The sequence below is a fragment of the Aspergillus niger genome (assembly GCF_000002855.4).
Source record: "Aspergillus niger supercontig An01".
Lineage (NCBI taxonomy): Eukaryota > Fungi > Ascomycota > Eurotiomycetes > Eurotiales > Aspergillaceae > Aspergillus > Aspergillus niger.
In genome coordinates this window covers 1,841,420-1,856,826 of record NT_166518.1, presented here as the reverse complement: position 1 = coordinate 1,856,826, position 15,407 = coordinate 1,841,420, and the positions used below count along the sequence as shown (strand labels likewise).

Here is a 15,407-nt window from a genome sequence, read left to right as displayed (position 1 = left end):
CCCTTTCTTCCCGTCCTGTCGAATTGGCGACGGCGATGGTTCCGGCGCTAGGCGAATTACCCGTGGGCTCCGTGCAGGCGCCAGGCAGCCAGGGTTGCGTGGGTTGTCAAGTGCACATGTGTGTTAGCGGTTATCCCTGCTTGTTGATTTGATCTAGAGGTAAATGTAGTATCTGATTCGGTGCTTTACTCGATATGCAGTGTATAGATGTACTATATGGAGGATTGATTGTGCATGAACACATACTACTACTACCTCCTGTCACTCTTCTGAGTATATACTCCGAGGAAACACAATGCATAACAGCACAACACCAATGGAACCAATCACCAACATTACCAACCCAAACAAGCAACATAAGCTCTGGCCGCCTGTCAGCAGTATACAAGCGCCTGAACTTGCCCTGGCCATAATATTCCACATCCTTCAAGCATAGGACTATCACCACCACCTTACCTACTACTAGTTGCACCCCACATCCTAGGCACGACCACCGAATCCACCCAAAGCACAGATCTAAAGCAGCCTCACCATCCTCTATGCCTACAGCACAATTAGCATGCAGAGTACTTACATAGCTAGTAGTCGTACCAACCCATTATCGTCTAAGACAAATAACCCTTTTCCCGAGAGGGATCTAGTACCGCCGCCACCAGATAAACAACCAGGCACCAACATACGCAATGCCTCCAGCCCAGCAAGCCACAATGGACTACTATACCATCATATCTTTCAGTCAAGATAAGTAAATCCTCCCATCCAGGAACATTGGTGCCTAAACGTCCATTCATCCCAGGCATCCAGGTTAACTAACTTCCCTGCCAAGAGACTGGAACCCCAAACCCCGAACTTGTGTCTTACTACACATAGTACATTCAACAATATACACAACCATATTGAATCTATGAAAAGACCAGTCCAGACACGCTGTACTCCACTACAACCCAGCAGGCATCAGCAGAATATCCGCCCAGAACCATCTATTCAAGGCATCTCCATAGCGTACCATTCATCACATGACGATGATAATGTGCATATGAAGGTTGAAAGCCATCCAAACATACATACACCGAAAGACAGATATATACATACGAGAGACTAGGCAACAAGCAAGACGCACACCGCACACACCCATATCAGAAGATAGAAATCACCGGTAGGCATCTCTATTACTAACAAACATGAAAGCTCAGTTGTTCATGCACATGTACACATACGGATGCCGTTTCGATTCTCCGGGTTTGATGGGGTACAGTTCGAATCGACAGTGGTGGTATAAACACCATAGATAACCTGCTTAATAAGGGCACTGGGGGGTGAATTGTATTTTCTTGTTGATATATATCTGTGGTGCTTTGCTGAGCTTTCGATCTACGTGCGGAGAACCTTATTGAAAAGGAACAGTCAAAGTTTCGACTTTTGCCGCATGCCATGGTTGGATAGTAGATTATGTTGGGTGTAGACTGCCACTTGAGGTAAAAAAGAAAAGACTCCATATAAATACTTACAGGATTATGTGCATTGCAATGCATAAAAGAGTAAAAAGTAAAAAGCAAAAAGGAAATTGAGCTCCGATAGGGGGAATCGAACCCCCGGCTGCCGTGTGAGAGACGGCGATGTTAGCCACTACACCATATCGGATACTTGTTGAATGGTATGTCATATTATGCCCTTATCAGCAACTATTATTGCAGCCGCAAGCTCAAACGTCCATGCACACCTTGTATGATAAGCTTACATTGAAGAGTCCCCACCCCATACACCAAGTGGACCGCCAGCACGTTACACCTGTTGCCCAGTACAAAGTGCGACAATCACCCAACTGCTCGGATACACTACTACTAAGGCATCTGAAACAAATATAGTGGATCATATACTAACAATACGTGGATTCTATTAAGTATTACCTCATGATGCTGTGCCATGTATACATGGCGCTATCAGCACTGTCACCATAGAGTCATGGTAGTCGACGGTTCGGGCCAATTTGAGTGGAGGGAATTTCCCCATCCAGCTGGCAAAAAGCACCCTTCCTCCCAGTAGGGTATCAAGACAAAAGCATCAAACAGCAACATGAGAACATCAAAGAGCAAGCAATAAACAGCAACAAGTGGTATCAATCTAGTTTGGTCGGCGCACAACATGAACACACAAGGCCAGTTGGGTATCCTTGCGGAACGCATATCATAAAGGAATGAAACGCAGCACCGGACACGCAATTGACATCCGGGCTCGGAAATGACCGCCAAAGCAGCAGAGGGTATCATTGACACTCGTTTTGGCAGACCTCGCCTTGCACAGGAGAGGGATACCAGAATGGTGGCAGTGGAAACATCAATTAGACACAAAAACAACAATCATTGGTTTTCTTGGATGTATTTTTTTCTTTTCTGGGCTTTTTAATTTCCAGAACGACTGATCATCGAGAAGTTCAAGGGTAAGGATACGAATACCGCTGGTCCCACCATTTCTCACACTTGACGTCCCTGCGGGAAGCACTTCATGCAGCAGCCTGAACAGGAGTAGAGGTGGCGACATCGACGGGCTTGGACTCCTCCGCGGGAGCAGCCTCAGCGGGCTTAGCGCTCTCCTCAGGAGACTCCTCGACGGTAGCATCCTTGGGGGTAGCCTCAGCCTCAGCGGCCTCCTTAGTATCCTTGGGCTCGGACTTCACGGCCTTGCTGGGCTTGCGGAAGATGCCACCAAGCTTGTTGCCCTTGGGCTTGGGCTCGCCATCAGCACCCTCGTTGTCGGAGTCACCCTTCTTCTTGCCGAAGTTGCCGAAGAAAGAGGTGCGACGCTTGTCCTTGGGAGTCTCAGCAGCGGGAGACTGAGCGGGAGTGGCGTCCTTGGCAGCCTCAGCCTCAGCGGGAGCAGTCACGCTCTCGGGCTCGATGGGCTTCACAGCGGCCTCCTCAACGGGGTTGTCCAGCTGAGGAGCAGTGCTAGCGACAGCGGTCTCGGCAGGAGCAGTGGCCTCCTTCTCCGACTTCTCGTGAGAGGGGCTGGTGACCTTCTGGAAGAAGTTGCCGAAAAGAGAAGCGCGCTTAGACTTGGGAGCAGGGGTCTCCGCCTTCTTCTCTTCCTTCTCCTCCTTCTCTTCCTTTTCTTCCTTCTTGTCACTGGCTTCAGCAGGAGCAGCTAGGTTGGCGTTAGCATTTGGAACACTCCTGGTATTCATATACGGTAACATACCCTCAGTGGTCTCAGCGGCAGCAGAAGCCTCAGCAGCAGGGGCCTCAGTGGCAACCTCAGCAGGCTTAGCCTCCTCGGCCTTGTCCTCCTTGGCCTCAGCAGGGGCAGTCTCCTCCTTGGCCTCTTCCTTCTTTCCAAGCAGAGTTCCGAAGATGCTGGCCCTCTTGCGAGACTGAGAGCGGCTCTTGGAGGCAGCCTTGTCCTCCTTCTTGTCCTCGGCGGGGGCGGCCTCCTCCTTAGGCTCAGCCTTCTTAGCGGGCTCGGCAACAGCGGGCTTGCCTGGTGGCTGTTAGTCGCCGAACATTACGCGCTCTTCAACTACGGATGCGACTTACTCAGCTTCTCGAGCTCGGCCTTGTAGCCCTCGCTAGAGGTCACAGCCTCCTTCTCAGCCTTAGCCTCAGCAGCCTTAGCCTCGAGGGCGGCAATCCAGCTGTCACGCTCGGAAGTGCTAGCGGCCTGGAAGGTGTGCTTCTGGCCGTTGACCTTGAAGTGCAGCTCGGTGGAACCTTCCTTGGCAATGTCGGAAACATCAGCCTGGCAAGCGAGTTAGCAACTGGCGCAACATTTATCCGAGTGCCTATTATGTTTACTGACCAGGTTGAAGATACCGGCGGGGGAGGCCTTGTCCTCGGCGCGCTTGGTGAAGAACAGAAGACCCTTGCCGGTCTGGCTGGCCCAAGCGGCGATAGGGTTGGCGATAGCGGCCTTCTCGTTCTGGTGGAAGGCAGACAGCTGCTTAGACTCAACAGCGTCGTCGCTGAAGTAGAAAAAGCGCTTGGCGAAACGGAGGCCCCTGTTTTGTGTCACACACCATTAGTCACTGCATACTATGGGGGTTGTCGCAACAAGTGGAGCCTTACTTGACGAGACCAGGGGCCTTGTAGCCCAGGACACCCTCAGAAGCGGGGGTCACCTCCTCCTGCTTGGGCTCCTCCTTGGGCTGTTCGGCGGGAGTTTCATCGGCCTTGGACTCCTCTGCGGCGGCGGGGGCAGCAGCCTCAGTGGTCTCAGCGGGAGTCTCCTGGGGGGCCTCAGCAGCGGGGGTCTCGGTGGCCGGGGTCTCGGTGGCAGCAGGCGCTTCAGTAGCAGGAGCAACGGCGGGGGCAGCCGCAGGAGTCTCCTCGACAGGCTTCTGGACGTCGGACATGGTGTCGGGTGGTGATTAGACGGGTAATTATAATCAGTAGGGATGGGATTAAATAAGAGCTAGAGAAGCTGGCGAAGCTTCGAAAATAAAGGCGCGCGTCGAGTAGGGTATCTCTTTAAGGGGTATCTCAACAGAAGGAAACAAAAGCTCTCTTTGCGCAAAGCTAGAAGAGCTCGGGTATCACAAGGAAGGGGAAAAGGTGGGTGGGAAAAGAAATGAACCCGGCGACGGACAGTCACGATTAGAATGTATATGAAGAGGAGAAGAAGAGGAGGAGAAGAGAAGAAAGAAGCAGAAGAAGAAGAGGAAGGAAGCGACAAGAAAAAGAGGGGAGGGAGAGCAGGAGCAGGGGCCGAAAGGAGGGCGAGGGCGAGGGCGAAAATGAAAGGGTGTGGGCGACGAGGCCTGGTCATTGGCGCATCGTCCCAAACAGGCAGGGAGCTGCAGGGCGGCACTAGAGCCTAGACTGAAAGAGGGTGGGCCTGATACTGGGATGGCCGCTCCAGGGCTAAACTCTCCTGGGTTTAGTGTCTAGTCACTTGGATGGTGGTGTGTGTGTGTGTTCTCTGTGACTTTTTTTTTTTTTTCTCTTCCTTTTTTTCCTTTGATTTTTTTTTTTTTTTTTTTTTTTTCCTTTCTGAATATCATATTTGATTTTTATTTTTTCTTCCCTTGCCCTTTTACCTAACAATCAGGGGTTGCCCCCCCCATTACCTACTTCGATTGACCCATCATCAGACCATTCGACCAAGGAAAATAGAAATAAAATAAAAAAAAATTACTACACACACGCAGATACATTACTATCTTCCCCCCCTTCACTATGGGGTTCTGTCAATCCAAATCTTTCACTGTGTATCTACACCTTATGTGGTTGAATTATATATGTAGTACTCCGGAGTAGTCTGCAGATCGACGCTCGTACCTTACTGGAAGTTCTGCTCCATAGTGGTTCAACCTTCATGGTAAGGAAGCCCGGAGTAACTCCGTCACAATCAGAATCCCGTTCGAGTGAAAAGGTGTCCATCGATGGAGAAGAGGGCCGGTTATTGGGTCCAAACTATAAATCAGGCCGTCGGGAGGTAATTCACTGGATGAAAAATTTTCTTAACGATGGCTCTTGCGCCGGTGCGAGAGCTCCTAACTACTCCCATCGGCCCAATAATAGGTAATAAATCCTCAACCCTTGGCCCCCCCTATGAGGTCAAAGGGCGGTTGAAACCATGGTGAATCGTTCCCCAAGACAGACAGCTCCTACGAGAAGCTAGAACTACCTTTCTTGATGACAGGTCGCCAGCTCCCCTCCATTCTTAGCTGGCTACCCGCCGTGCAGATTAACGGCTCGCGAGCAGTTGGCCTTAACCGCTGCTGACATGATTACCTTATCATCGGGGACTCCCCATCCAGACAGCTGAAACGAAACTTATCTGAAAGATCAGACGGGACGACAAAAAGAATTTTCAAGGCTAGGAATATTTTATCATATTTTTTTAAAATTTTTCTAATGTTTTAGACTCGAAAGAATTCATTAGACCACTTCTGAAGAATCTATGTTTACCCGTATCACCTGCTCACCGTGTTTGTGGGACCCAAGCCACCCATTCGGTCCTGATCCATGGTCTCCTATTCAGATCATCCTGGTGGGTTTAGCTTGTAGCTGGGCCGTTACACAACCATGGTTGAGTCAGTTCGCTGTTCCAATATTCAGACAAGTGGCATCTTCGCTGCTTCTCCTATTCCTTTACACTTTATCCTTTCATGCCCTGGTGTAGACTATAGGCAGGAGTAAGACAAGTGACTATGGATGGTGTATCAAGTTCAACGCAAATATTGTATGTTTCACATATACAAGTCTCGAAAGCAGGACATTCCCTGCCCAACCTGATCCACAAAGATCTCAAGACTTCTCCGTAGTCTTCGATTAGTTCCGACTATGGCATGTTAGTGAGCTAGTCAGGTGTTAAGCGCCGGGCTACTGCTAGAATTCCGTGTTTTAGTCTAGTTGAGGTATTCTGCCCGTAGGTTGCAATTTATTAGACGCTCGGTTACCGACCAGTCGTCGTTTTGGTTAACGATGTGCAGGATCTGTTCTGGAGGGAAAATCAATAATTTTTATTATCGTCGTCATCATTATCATCCTCCTCCTTCCCCATCCTCCTGCTCCGATGGCGGCGAACCTGTTTTATCTCAGGTATGGAAGAGGGGGAATACCAGTCCCAGCGGCAATCATGGCAACCCCATCCATGCGACAGGCAACCCCCTCGTGACAGCCCGACATTGTTGTGAATTCGGGGGCCAACCAGGGGCCAAGGACACCCTCCTTCTCAGCCTACTGCCTTGCCTTATCCGTGAGGATTCTGCGGCCAGTAGTACCTAGCAGATGGACTCGCGTGACAATACCCTGATCATGGCGCCTTCAATTCGACAACCTTGATAGGTCTGCCTCAAGTATCTGTGGCTTTGCGATCCCATCGTCGCATCCTATCTCACAGTCTCACAAGGACCTTTGAACTTTTTTTTCTCTCTTTGGTTCCTTTTTCCAAGCAGAATCTTGCAAGTATTGACTAGCGCGAAAAAGAAAAAAGATCGAAAATTCCATCCCTGCCCAACAAGGTCCATCAGTTCAACTTCCGCTCGTACTTTCGTACTTACTTACTTACGTTAGTAAGGGTAGGATGACTGGATAGCGCCATGGCGGGCGGACGAGCGACCCACATGTACCAACGCTATCATCATCCCCTGTCTCAAGTCACTTCAACTCAACTCCCTAGAAGGTCTGACCAGATGAACAAACAACCACCTCCTACATAACTACTAGTCAAGCCAGCCCTAGAATAAAACGCCTAGTTCCACCTCAGAATCAAGCACATTCCTTGACCAAGCTTCTCCTGACGATGAACCCCATTTCAATCCGGGCTCAAACCTATCCATACTGCACCCGATGAAAACGAAACTCATCCCATTCCCAAACCACAGCACACAATCATAGCTAACCACGGAACCAACAGTTACAGACTAACTTACATTACCGAGTGAGCATCATATGTCAAAGCACCGTCACCATCAGCAACTCGAAGGAAAAGAAGACAACGAGATCGTCACGCATGCTTTCCCTACACACATCCGCCATCAAATCATGATTGTCACTCGCCTATCATATCATACCCGAAATAGGAAATTCATTCAACATTAGAGCCGCCCGTGACTCGGGGGGCCCCGCCCCATAATAGTTACTTCTTCCATCGCAGCACTACCAACCAACTAACCATATACCTACTGTAGAGAGTAGCTGCTTACAATTTCTACCAGGCAGCTCAGTAAGTAATTTACTCTGTACCAGCAGCGCAGCTCCAATCGACCAAAGCACCTGCAGGGTACTTACTATCCATCCCGCACCAGTTCAAACGCCCCCGACCGACCGACCAACCAACTAGAAGCTTGCAGAAGAAAAGTAGATACTTACAGTAGGTATCTGCGACGGCAAGTGTAAGAAGAAGTGGATCCTAGCTAAACCACTAACTGACCAAGCAAGTAGCACCACCACCACCACCCCCTTTTTCGCCGTTGCGACAATCAACTTGAACGGCACCAACGACTTGCTTATCCCGGACCGCTATTAACCAATCAGACCACCGTCGATCTGATGATCAGGCTTGGCCCGTGTTGCAATGATGGCCGATTTGTCCTCTTTGCTTTTTTTCCTCTCTCCTCTTCCCCTCTCTGTCGGCAGTCAGGGTTAGTAGTCAGTCTTAAACAGTGGTGGAAGATTCCACCTTATGAAAGATGAGATGAAGAGAGAGCGTTGCAATGCGCGCATCTCATTGCGACTCGACTTGACGCTGATTCCAATGCTTGTCATTTACACAGCACTCTACGGAGTAAGTAGTACTTAATGTAATCTTAAAAGCTATCAAGATCATCACTGTAATAATCCTATCCCCATAAAAAAATTACATAAGATGGTTAGACTCCTACTAGTTACCAACCAACCCAACCCAACTTCCGCCCCCCAGACGGTACTCCGTAGCAACATGTATTGATTGCGCCATCTTGCATCTCGCTACTCCTCACCATCATACTTATGGAGTAACAGTAGATTATCATCACGCCCACTACCCAAATCATCCAAAATCAAATCAACACACATAAAAATAGATACTCTCTCTGACAAATTATCCACACTGCTTGCTTGCTTACCACATCTATCTACATACATCCCTCCGATATACTCCGCATTTGCAACATTTCCCAATCGAAGATAATAATGACGAATATTCCGCCACGGCACACGACACGGATTTGTCACTGACTCATTGTATCTTAATCTTGGGTTAATCGTATCAGAATGACCTTTCTTCTTCACCCTTCCGATCCATTACGTACTGATAACGGCTGCTAGCGTGAACAATCAATGACAACCGTTGGTTCCCAGTGACTTAAGAGTACGGATATCCAGCCCGAGCGAGCCACATGACTCACCGACTGACTTAATTGACAAACTGTATCTAGCTATAAGCAGTTGATGCTAAATACCCAAGGTAGACAGATAAGCAGCGGAATGTATAACGTGACCATCTCCCCCTCACTTAAGCCCCACCCAGTTTCAGTCGCCGGATGATTTTCGTGGCTGTGAGTAGCAGTAGAAAGAGAGAGAGAGCTGGAGAGAGATGTCGGAAGTACCTGCCGGTGATCATTCGACAGTATAGGTATTTGCCAAGCTACTGAGGATAATAACTACGAATGCCGTGGTTGGTTGTGATGATAGATTCCAGCTGTTGTTGATGGGGTGTGAGTGGAGGGGCAGCAGGGTCGTCTGACTGACGGATTGATCGGCTCGTGCTTGTCACGCCATTGTTCGATCGATCGTTGTCTGCAATCGCAATTACTTTTTCCTATTGGTGGGCGGAATGCTTTCCATGTACTCCGTGCCACTTGAGGGTGTCTTATGGGCTAGTGGTTGGTGTTGTCGGACCCGAGGACGATGGATATGGTTCGACTTTGCTAGTGGTTCGGTTCATTCCTCGTCGGCGGTCATGCGTTGTGGTGTCGGCTGGTGACAGATCCTCTCATGGGTCTTGAGGGTTGCGTGAGCGCCTACCCTTCTAGTGGTTGTATAATACAATCCCATCTCTGAATATGTAATCAAGAATAATATTCAAACGCATTCCACATTAGGTCATTACATATGCAACAAATGTCCACCCCAAAATGCGATACAGATTATGTGTGGCTTGCCAAGTACAGGACGGCATGAGGTAATCAAGCTGCCGTCGTAAGAACATATCTGGAAGCGGTCAGTTTTGCTCGTTTCAAGTATAGTTGGCGTCACTTACGAAGTAATACTGTCCATTCGCTCCGTCGTCAGCTTGAGGCTAACTGTTAGCAGCTCTCGCGCAATCTCTGGCTCACGCTCGCGCATTGTTTGCCATTTCTCCGCAGTCAAGCACCAGCTCACGCAGTCCTGCTCGGCTTTGACGGTTGCTGTCCGTCGCGTTTCGCTGAAGAATGGTAGCTCGCCACAGGGCCGTCCGGCGACAATGATTTCGAAGTATCGTCCTTGAGGCAGCTCATACTCTGCGCGTAACATTCCCGATTCCAGCAGATAAAAGCCTTTCGGAACATCGCCTTCGTGATACAGTACAGTGCCAGCCGCGTAGCTTTCGCGGACGAAATACGTGCAAGCCTTAAACCAAAAATCCTCGTTGCGAGACGTCAATCCCTGGAACGTCTGTAGGAGAAGCGGCAGGGGCTGTCGCATTGCGGACCATGCAGCTGGTTGAACAACCGCCATTTCGTTCTCGTGAAGAGTCGTTCTAGCGGCTTGCTGCAAGTACTGCTGACGAGGTGAACTTACTACCGCATCGCCGAGATGAGACTGACCCTGGGGCGTAGGTACTTCGAGGAAGGCTGACGACTTGTTCTTGCCGTTTAACAAGGCTTCCCTATGGCTGTAAAAGACCTTCAGGTAGTCATTCTCACAGAACTCGAGCGCTGAGTTTAGATCCTCGAAGATCTCAACTCCATTCACGGGCTCGAATAGCCCCACATTCTGGAGGCTTTTTCCAACGTCTCCTCCTACATCGAGGCCCGAGATTGTCATCTGCACATTTCGTTTTCTCAGAATACGGTTGATGCGAGTGAATGCTTCTGCTGCGGAGAAGTCGATGCCATAAACACGGGAGAAGTCCAGAATCAGGAACCTGATGGGGCGTTTGTTGAACGCTTCCTCCTCAATAAGTCCCCTCATGGTGTTTTCCACACTCACGATGGTCCCAAAGAACAGATATCCACCAAGCTTGATGATGAGTGACTGCTGCCCTGCTTCCTTCAGGAAGCTTTGCTGAATAGGCGGGCGCCTGACCGTTGAGCCGGTGAATCTGCCCGAGAAGGTGGCGCGAATGGCGGATTTGCGGGAAGTTTGGACGACAAAGCTTAGACACGCGAGAATGATTCCGACAAGTATACCGACTACGAAGTCCCAAGCACCCATGGTCGCAACGATGATCACAACCTGCAGGATTAGCCAAAGGCTCGTCAGAGGCATATGGATAAAGCTTACCGTCAGATACTCGTGTCGGTGCAATTTGCCCCACGTATCAACCAAGGCCTCCTGCATCAGCTCGATGCCCAACAGGAATATGAGCGCTCCTACAACCATTACTGGTATGAACCCGACAATAACTGGACCGATGACCATGATTCCTGCAGTAGCAGCTGCAAGCATGACCCCTGCCACACGAGAGTTGCCACCGCTATCAATGAACAGGAGACTGTTTGTATATACAAGGTAGTTCTGGAACAAGTCAGCATTTGATTCGGTGGGAGTCAGAGCACACTCACCTGAATACTTCCAGCGAAGCCAGACAAGGCATTGGTAACACCGTGAGCAATGAGTTCACGGTCGACATTGAGGTTATCTTCGCCGGTAGAGATGCCTAATGCTGGAACATTGATAGGCACGTGAAGTACCCCGAAGAACGTAAGTGCAAACATGGCAGGTATCGTGTCAAGGAATGCAGACCAATCAACAGCAGAGAAATCTAGAGCAGTCAGTGCGACGCACACTCGCTAAGACAAGAAGTCATCACTCACCATAAAGAGTATAGAAGTGGTACCACGGATTTGACGAAGATGGAGCATCGAATACCCACCCTTTGCCGCGCAAAGAATCCATAGGTACTCTGGCGCTGAACTTCACAATATAGAATACAATCGCCACGCCAATGAAATATCCACCAACCAAGAAGTTGGAACGTAAGAAACGCTTCAAAACAAGAAGACCAACGGCAAGCAACAACGGTGTCGTCCATAGAAATACCGTGTCCAGCTGCATAAGCCTTTCAAGTGTCCCCAAGCTGAAATCGAAAGCTCCCGGTAGTCGAGCAGACACTTCAAGACCCGTGAGCAGCAGGAAGAATCCCACACCACCGATGCATCCAATCAAGATGTGACGTGGGAAGAAACCAATCAGAGCACCCAGCTTACAAGTTCCCATCAAGAAGAAAACCAAACCTGTGAGAACCGAGCTGACCGAGAAGGAGAGAATTGTCGTGGCCAAGACAGCTTGCGGGTTGTCTTGACCCACCCGATTGAGAATGGTGAAGGCCATCTGGTGAAAGAATGGGACAACCTCGATCATCTCACTCCCAATTCCTCCTTTGAAAATGGAGCCCCCACATGAGAAGACCAGCTGTGAAATAATGGTACTGACGTAAAACATCGAGATACCGTCCGAGCCCAAATCAGCAAAGACCGGCTCGCTCAACGGGAAAAGAATCATGCCGTACGAAAGAGCGTCAAGGATATTGAGCAGAAGGCCAAGGAATACCGACGGCAGAAAGCTGAGCGGATAGACAATCCCATCTCGCCATACAGTCTGTCCGTCCCACGACTTCGGATTCGTTAGCGTACAGAAACACATCCTAAGCTTGTGAGCAGCTCCAGGAAGTACATCTGTTTTATTGTTCCCCGTAATGGCTTGGCTTTCAACATCACCAGTCCCTCCATAGCTCTGAAAAGGTCCTGCTTGTACTGTCTTGGGCAACAAAGAGGTCTGCTCGGTAGCAGGCGCACCCCCCGTTGCACCTCCTAGGGAATGATCCTCAGACGCTGCACTCTCGCTTAACTCATCCCAGTTTGAAGCTCTGTCCCGGTGATCTCGATCAGCTTCGGGAATGTCGGGTTTGCGCATTAGCTGTGTTAAGACCGACGAACCGGTGGTGGGGACGGAGGAAGGACCGGGTTCTAGAGTCGTCCTTCCTTGCGCTGCGAAACTGATTGCTGGAGAAGATGGGCGGTTCGGACTTTGGGAGGAGTGGAAAATATCCAAGGAAGGGGGAAGAGTATTCGATTCATGAGATAATGCAAAGGACGCCAGTTCGGCCGTCTGCTCCCTGAGGCCATGGGTTGAATAGTGCGCCGTGTCTAGGTTGTAAAGGTCAGATCTGGATACATCAAGAGATGACAAACTTTTCTCGCGGATCCAAAGTCTGGGAGGAGGTCTCTGTAGCTGCGTACCTGCTGGAGTATGGAATGATCGGTGGTAAAAGGACCGGCTTGGGGTTCGGAAGCTGGTACCACCAGATACCATTGAATCTAACCCTGATGACCGAGGTGGACTGCCATGATTGGCATGTTCCACCGGAATCTCTGTTCTAGCTGAGTCTAGGTCGTCCCCCAAGGGAGAGCAATGAGGGGATAACCCGGATATGCGAAAGTCGCTGCTGTCTCGGGAGCGGAAGACACCCATCGTTGACCGCAAACGGAAGGAAGACTGTGATGAGGGATCACCTCACACAGACAGTCTACCACTGTATTTTCCAGATCACCACCGGGAGGGGGAATTAAGCCCGCAGGCTGTGAAGCTTGTGATCGTTTGGCGACAAAAGAGGCGCGAGGAGGGGAGATGATAGCAGATGACGCAAGAATTTAATCGGCACAGCAGCTGTTGGCATTGCCTTGCGATTGGGGGAGCTGGATGAGGGGAAGAAGGTCAAAGTCAGATGTCAGAAGGGAAAAGAAAAGCAGACTCCTGAAGATGCAGGCCAGAAAGGTCCGGGAGGGACTCAATGAGGCCCAGACATGGCTTCCAGGATCGTTATCAAAGCTCGCGGGCGGAAGTGACTAAAAAAGCCTTATCACGGACAAGACACTACTGTCGCCGGTCCACCATTCTGACGGGCCCGATCTCAACCGGAGGACCTTAGAGGTCTAGGAGCGGTCGCTAGCGGACGAACACGAATTGGTCTTGGGTTAGTTAGTACCTTTGAGAGGGGAAGTTTGTCGTTAGTGTCACAACTTTGCTGCAGGCGAGAGCAAAGGAGCTTGGATGCACGAGTGCCGATGATAGGCCCGATGCTCCCCTCTGCTCAAACACCATTAGGTAAGCACTGCCGCCGCCGTCAACGGTGCTGCAGCTACTGCGAGGCTAGATAGTCTAGATAGATCTATTTGGTGATATATAAATTACTCTACGTAATCAATACGATAATAGCTTCTGCTAATGCGCCACACGTATGCAATTTTGGTCCGATTTTTGAACACAAAGATGAAAAAAAAATGGATCCTTGAAAAAAAGAAAACAACGCTACACAGCATATCCTAGCTAGACCGTCCTTTACTATACTCCGTTCAGAGGCATCAATCATTGGGGTATCATAAGACATAAATTGCATGATCTGAAACTCATCATCCTCCATCAACTCAGACGCTCCAGAAACCCCTGCGCGATTAATCGTTCCACATCCCCTTGCCGCACGTAGAGTTGACTGTTTTTCGTCAAATTGATCACCCTATATGCAATGTCAGCATTCCAACCCGCCGATCAACAATACGCGCGAGGGAAAATATAGAAAATGCCTCACATACCCATACTCAGTCTGAATCTCCCCCGCATCCTTCAAGACTCTCACGTCTATGAAGAGATCCTTCGGGGGCTCCAGGCTTCCCGTAAGATCAATATCCGTCCACTGTCCCTTATACGCCGCCAGAAGATCGCTATATTGTCGGAAGTATTCTTCTTCTTCCGGACTCAACGAACTGTGGTTTCCACTCGCAGTGCCCATCGCTGCATATCCCCCGTTCCCCTGGCCTGATGCACCTGCAGCCCCTTCATCTGCCGTCGGTAGCTGCTGTTCGAGCAAATCAACGCCGTTCCAGCATAGCTCCTCGAGCTTTTCAGCGCGGACACGGTGGTAGGCAAGAAGACATCGTTTGTTGCGGCGCATGCAGAGATGATCCACTAAGAGGGCACAGGCAACGGCTGGTTCTTGTGACGGATTGAAACTGCCCTCGAATGGACCGAGGAGGTGTGCGACATCACGGTCGAGGTCGCGTACTTCGCGGGCTACGGAACGGACCAATTCGGTTTGGTAGGGAGGGAGATGGGTGAGAGCTTGAGTGCGCTTGGCATGTTGAACCTGTTTGTGGGTTTCGTCAGGACGGGTTATTCATAAAGCATGGCTCATTAGAAAAGCACATACAAGCTTGTTTCCGTGTTCGCCGTACATGACGATTGGGGACGACCTCAGAGGAATGTTCCGGCTTTCGGGTGATGTACATGCGCCGTTGGCCGTATATGAGAATTGTACTAGTAATAATGTAGACTTGACAAAGATGGATCTCACACTATAAGCATGTAAGCCCGATAAGTTGCTGTAGAGTGTTTATTCAAGGTTAAAGGTCAATTGTGTCAGGGAAGCGTCGCGCGGATCGCCAGGCCGCGCCCGATCGAAGATCTACACGTGACGGACGGATCGCGTTCCTGCCAAGCCGCCTTTCGACGTGATATATTGAACCCAAACTTGACATCAGCGACAAATTTTTGAAGATGGTTCCTCTCAACATGTTTCTAGATAAGCAGGATCAGACATTCCCCCAGGAGTATGTCTGGAGGCGCCGAAAAAGGGAATGCCCTCTTGACCTCGGTGCTCTGAAATGACCTCAAGCATACCATGCCCCGAAAACCCGACTGATGCTATAGATTGTGAGCCAGTGGAAGTCCCCTTGGTAGTATCATCGTTCCATTATACACAGCATACCATCTGCCAGAATGTAGATCTAT

The 15,407-nt window shown here is 49.8% G+C and overlaps 4 protein-coding genes and 1 non-coding gene across 5 annotated transcripts; all 5 read right to left on the bottom strand.

Annotated features, from left to right (window-relative positions):
• Positions 1 to 1,569: 1,569 nt before the first annotated feature.
• On the bottom strand, positions 1,570 to 1,641 carry tRNA-Glu (CTC). Its single transcript has one exon. It is a non-coding gene; the product is annotated as a tRNA-Glu (tRNA).
• A 308-nt stretch (positions 1,642 to 1,949) lies between these two features.
• Positions 1,950 to 2,267, bottom strand: An01g07872 (hypothetical protein; the record flags this gene model as incomplete). The annotated part of the gene is made up of 1 exon (XM_059749644.1): positions 1,950 to 2,267. The coding sequence occupies one exon, from the start codon at positions 2,265 to 2,267 to the stop codon at positions 1,950 to 1,952; it is 318 nt and encodes a 105-aa protein (XP_059599696.1).
• Positions 2,268 to 2,500: 233 nt separating this feature from the next.
• An01g07870 (uncharacterized protein) lies at positions 2,501 to 4,345 on the bottom strand (the record flags this gene model as incomplete). Its single annotated transcript, XM_001389175.3, has 5 exons — positions 2,501 to 3,141; positions 3,196 to 3,474; positions 3,531 to 3,732; positions 3,793 to 3,991; positions 4,059 to 4,345. The coding sequence occupies 5 exons, from the start codon at positions 4,343 to 4,345 to the stop codon at positions 2,501 to 2,503; spliced, it is 1,608 nt and encodes a 535-aa protein (XP_001389212.1).
• Positions 4,346 to 9,604: 5,259 nt separating this feature from the next.
• Positions 9,605 to 13,094, bottom strand: An01g07860 (uncharacterized protein; the record flags this gene model as incomplete). Its single annotated transcript, XM_001389174.1, has 6 exons — positions 9,605 to 9,629; positions 9,679 to 10,856; positions 10,905 to 11,138; positions 11,186 to 11,385; positions 11,438 to 12,769; positions 12,863 to 13,094. The coding sequence occupies 6 exons, from the start codon at positions 13,092 to 13,094 to the stop codon at positions 9,605 to 9,607; spliced, it is 3,201 nt and encodes a 1,066-aa protein (XP_001389211.1).
• A 948-nt stretch (positions 13,095 to 14,042) lies between these two features.
• On the bottom strand, positions 14,043 to 14,853 carry An01g07850 (uncharacterized protein; the record flags this gene model as incomplete). Its single annotated transcript, XM_059749622.1, has 3 exons — positions 14,043 to 14,136; positions 14,213 to 14,763; positions 14,827 to 14,853. 3 exons carry the CDS (start codon positions 14,851 to 14,853, stop codon positions 14,043 to 14,045), a joined length of 672 nt encoding a protein of 223 aa, XP_059599695.1.
• Positions 14,854 to 15,407: the final 554 nt, after the last annotated feature.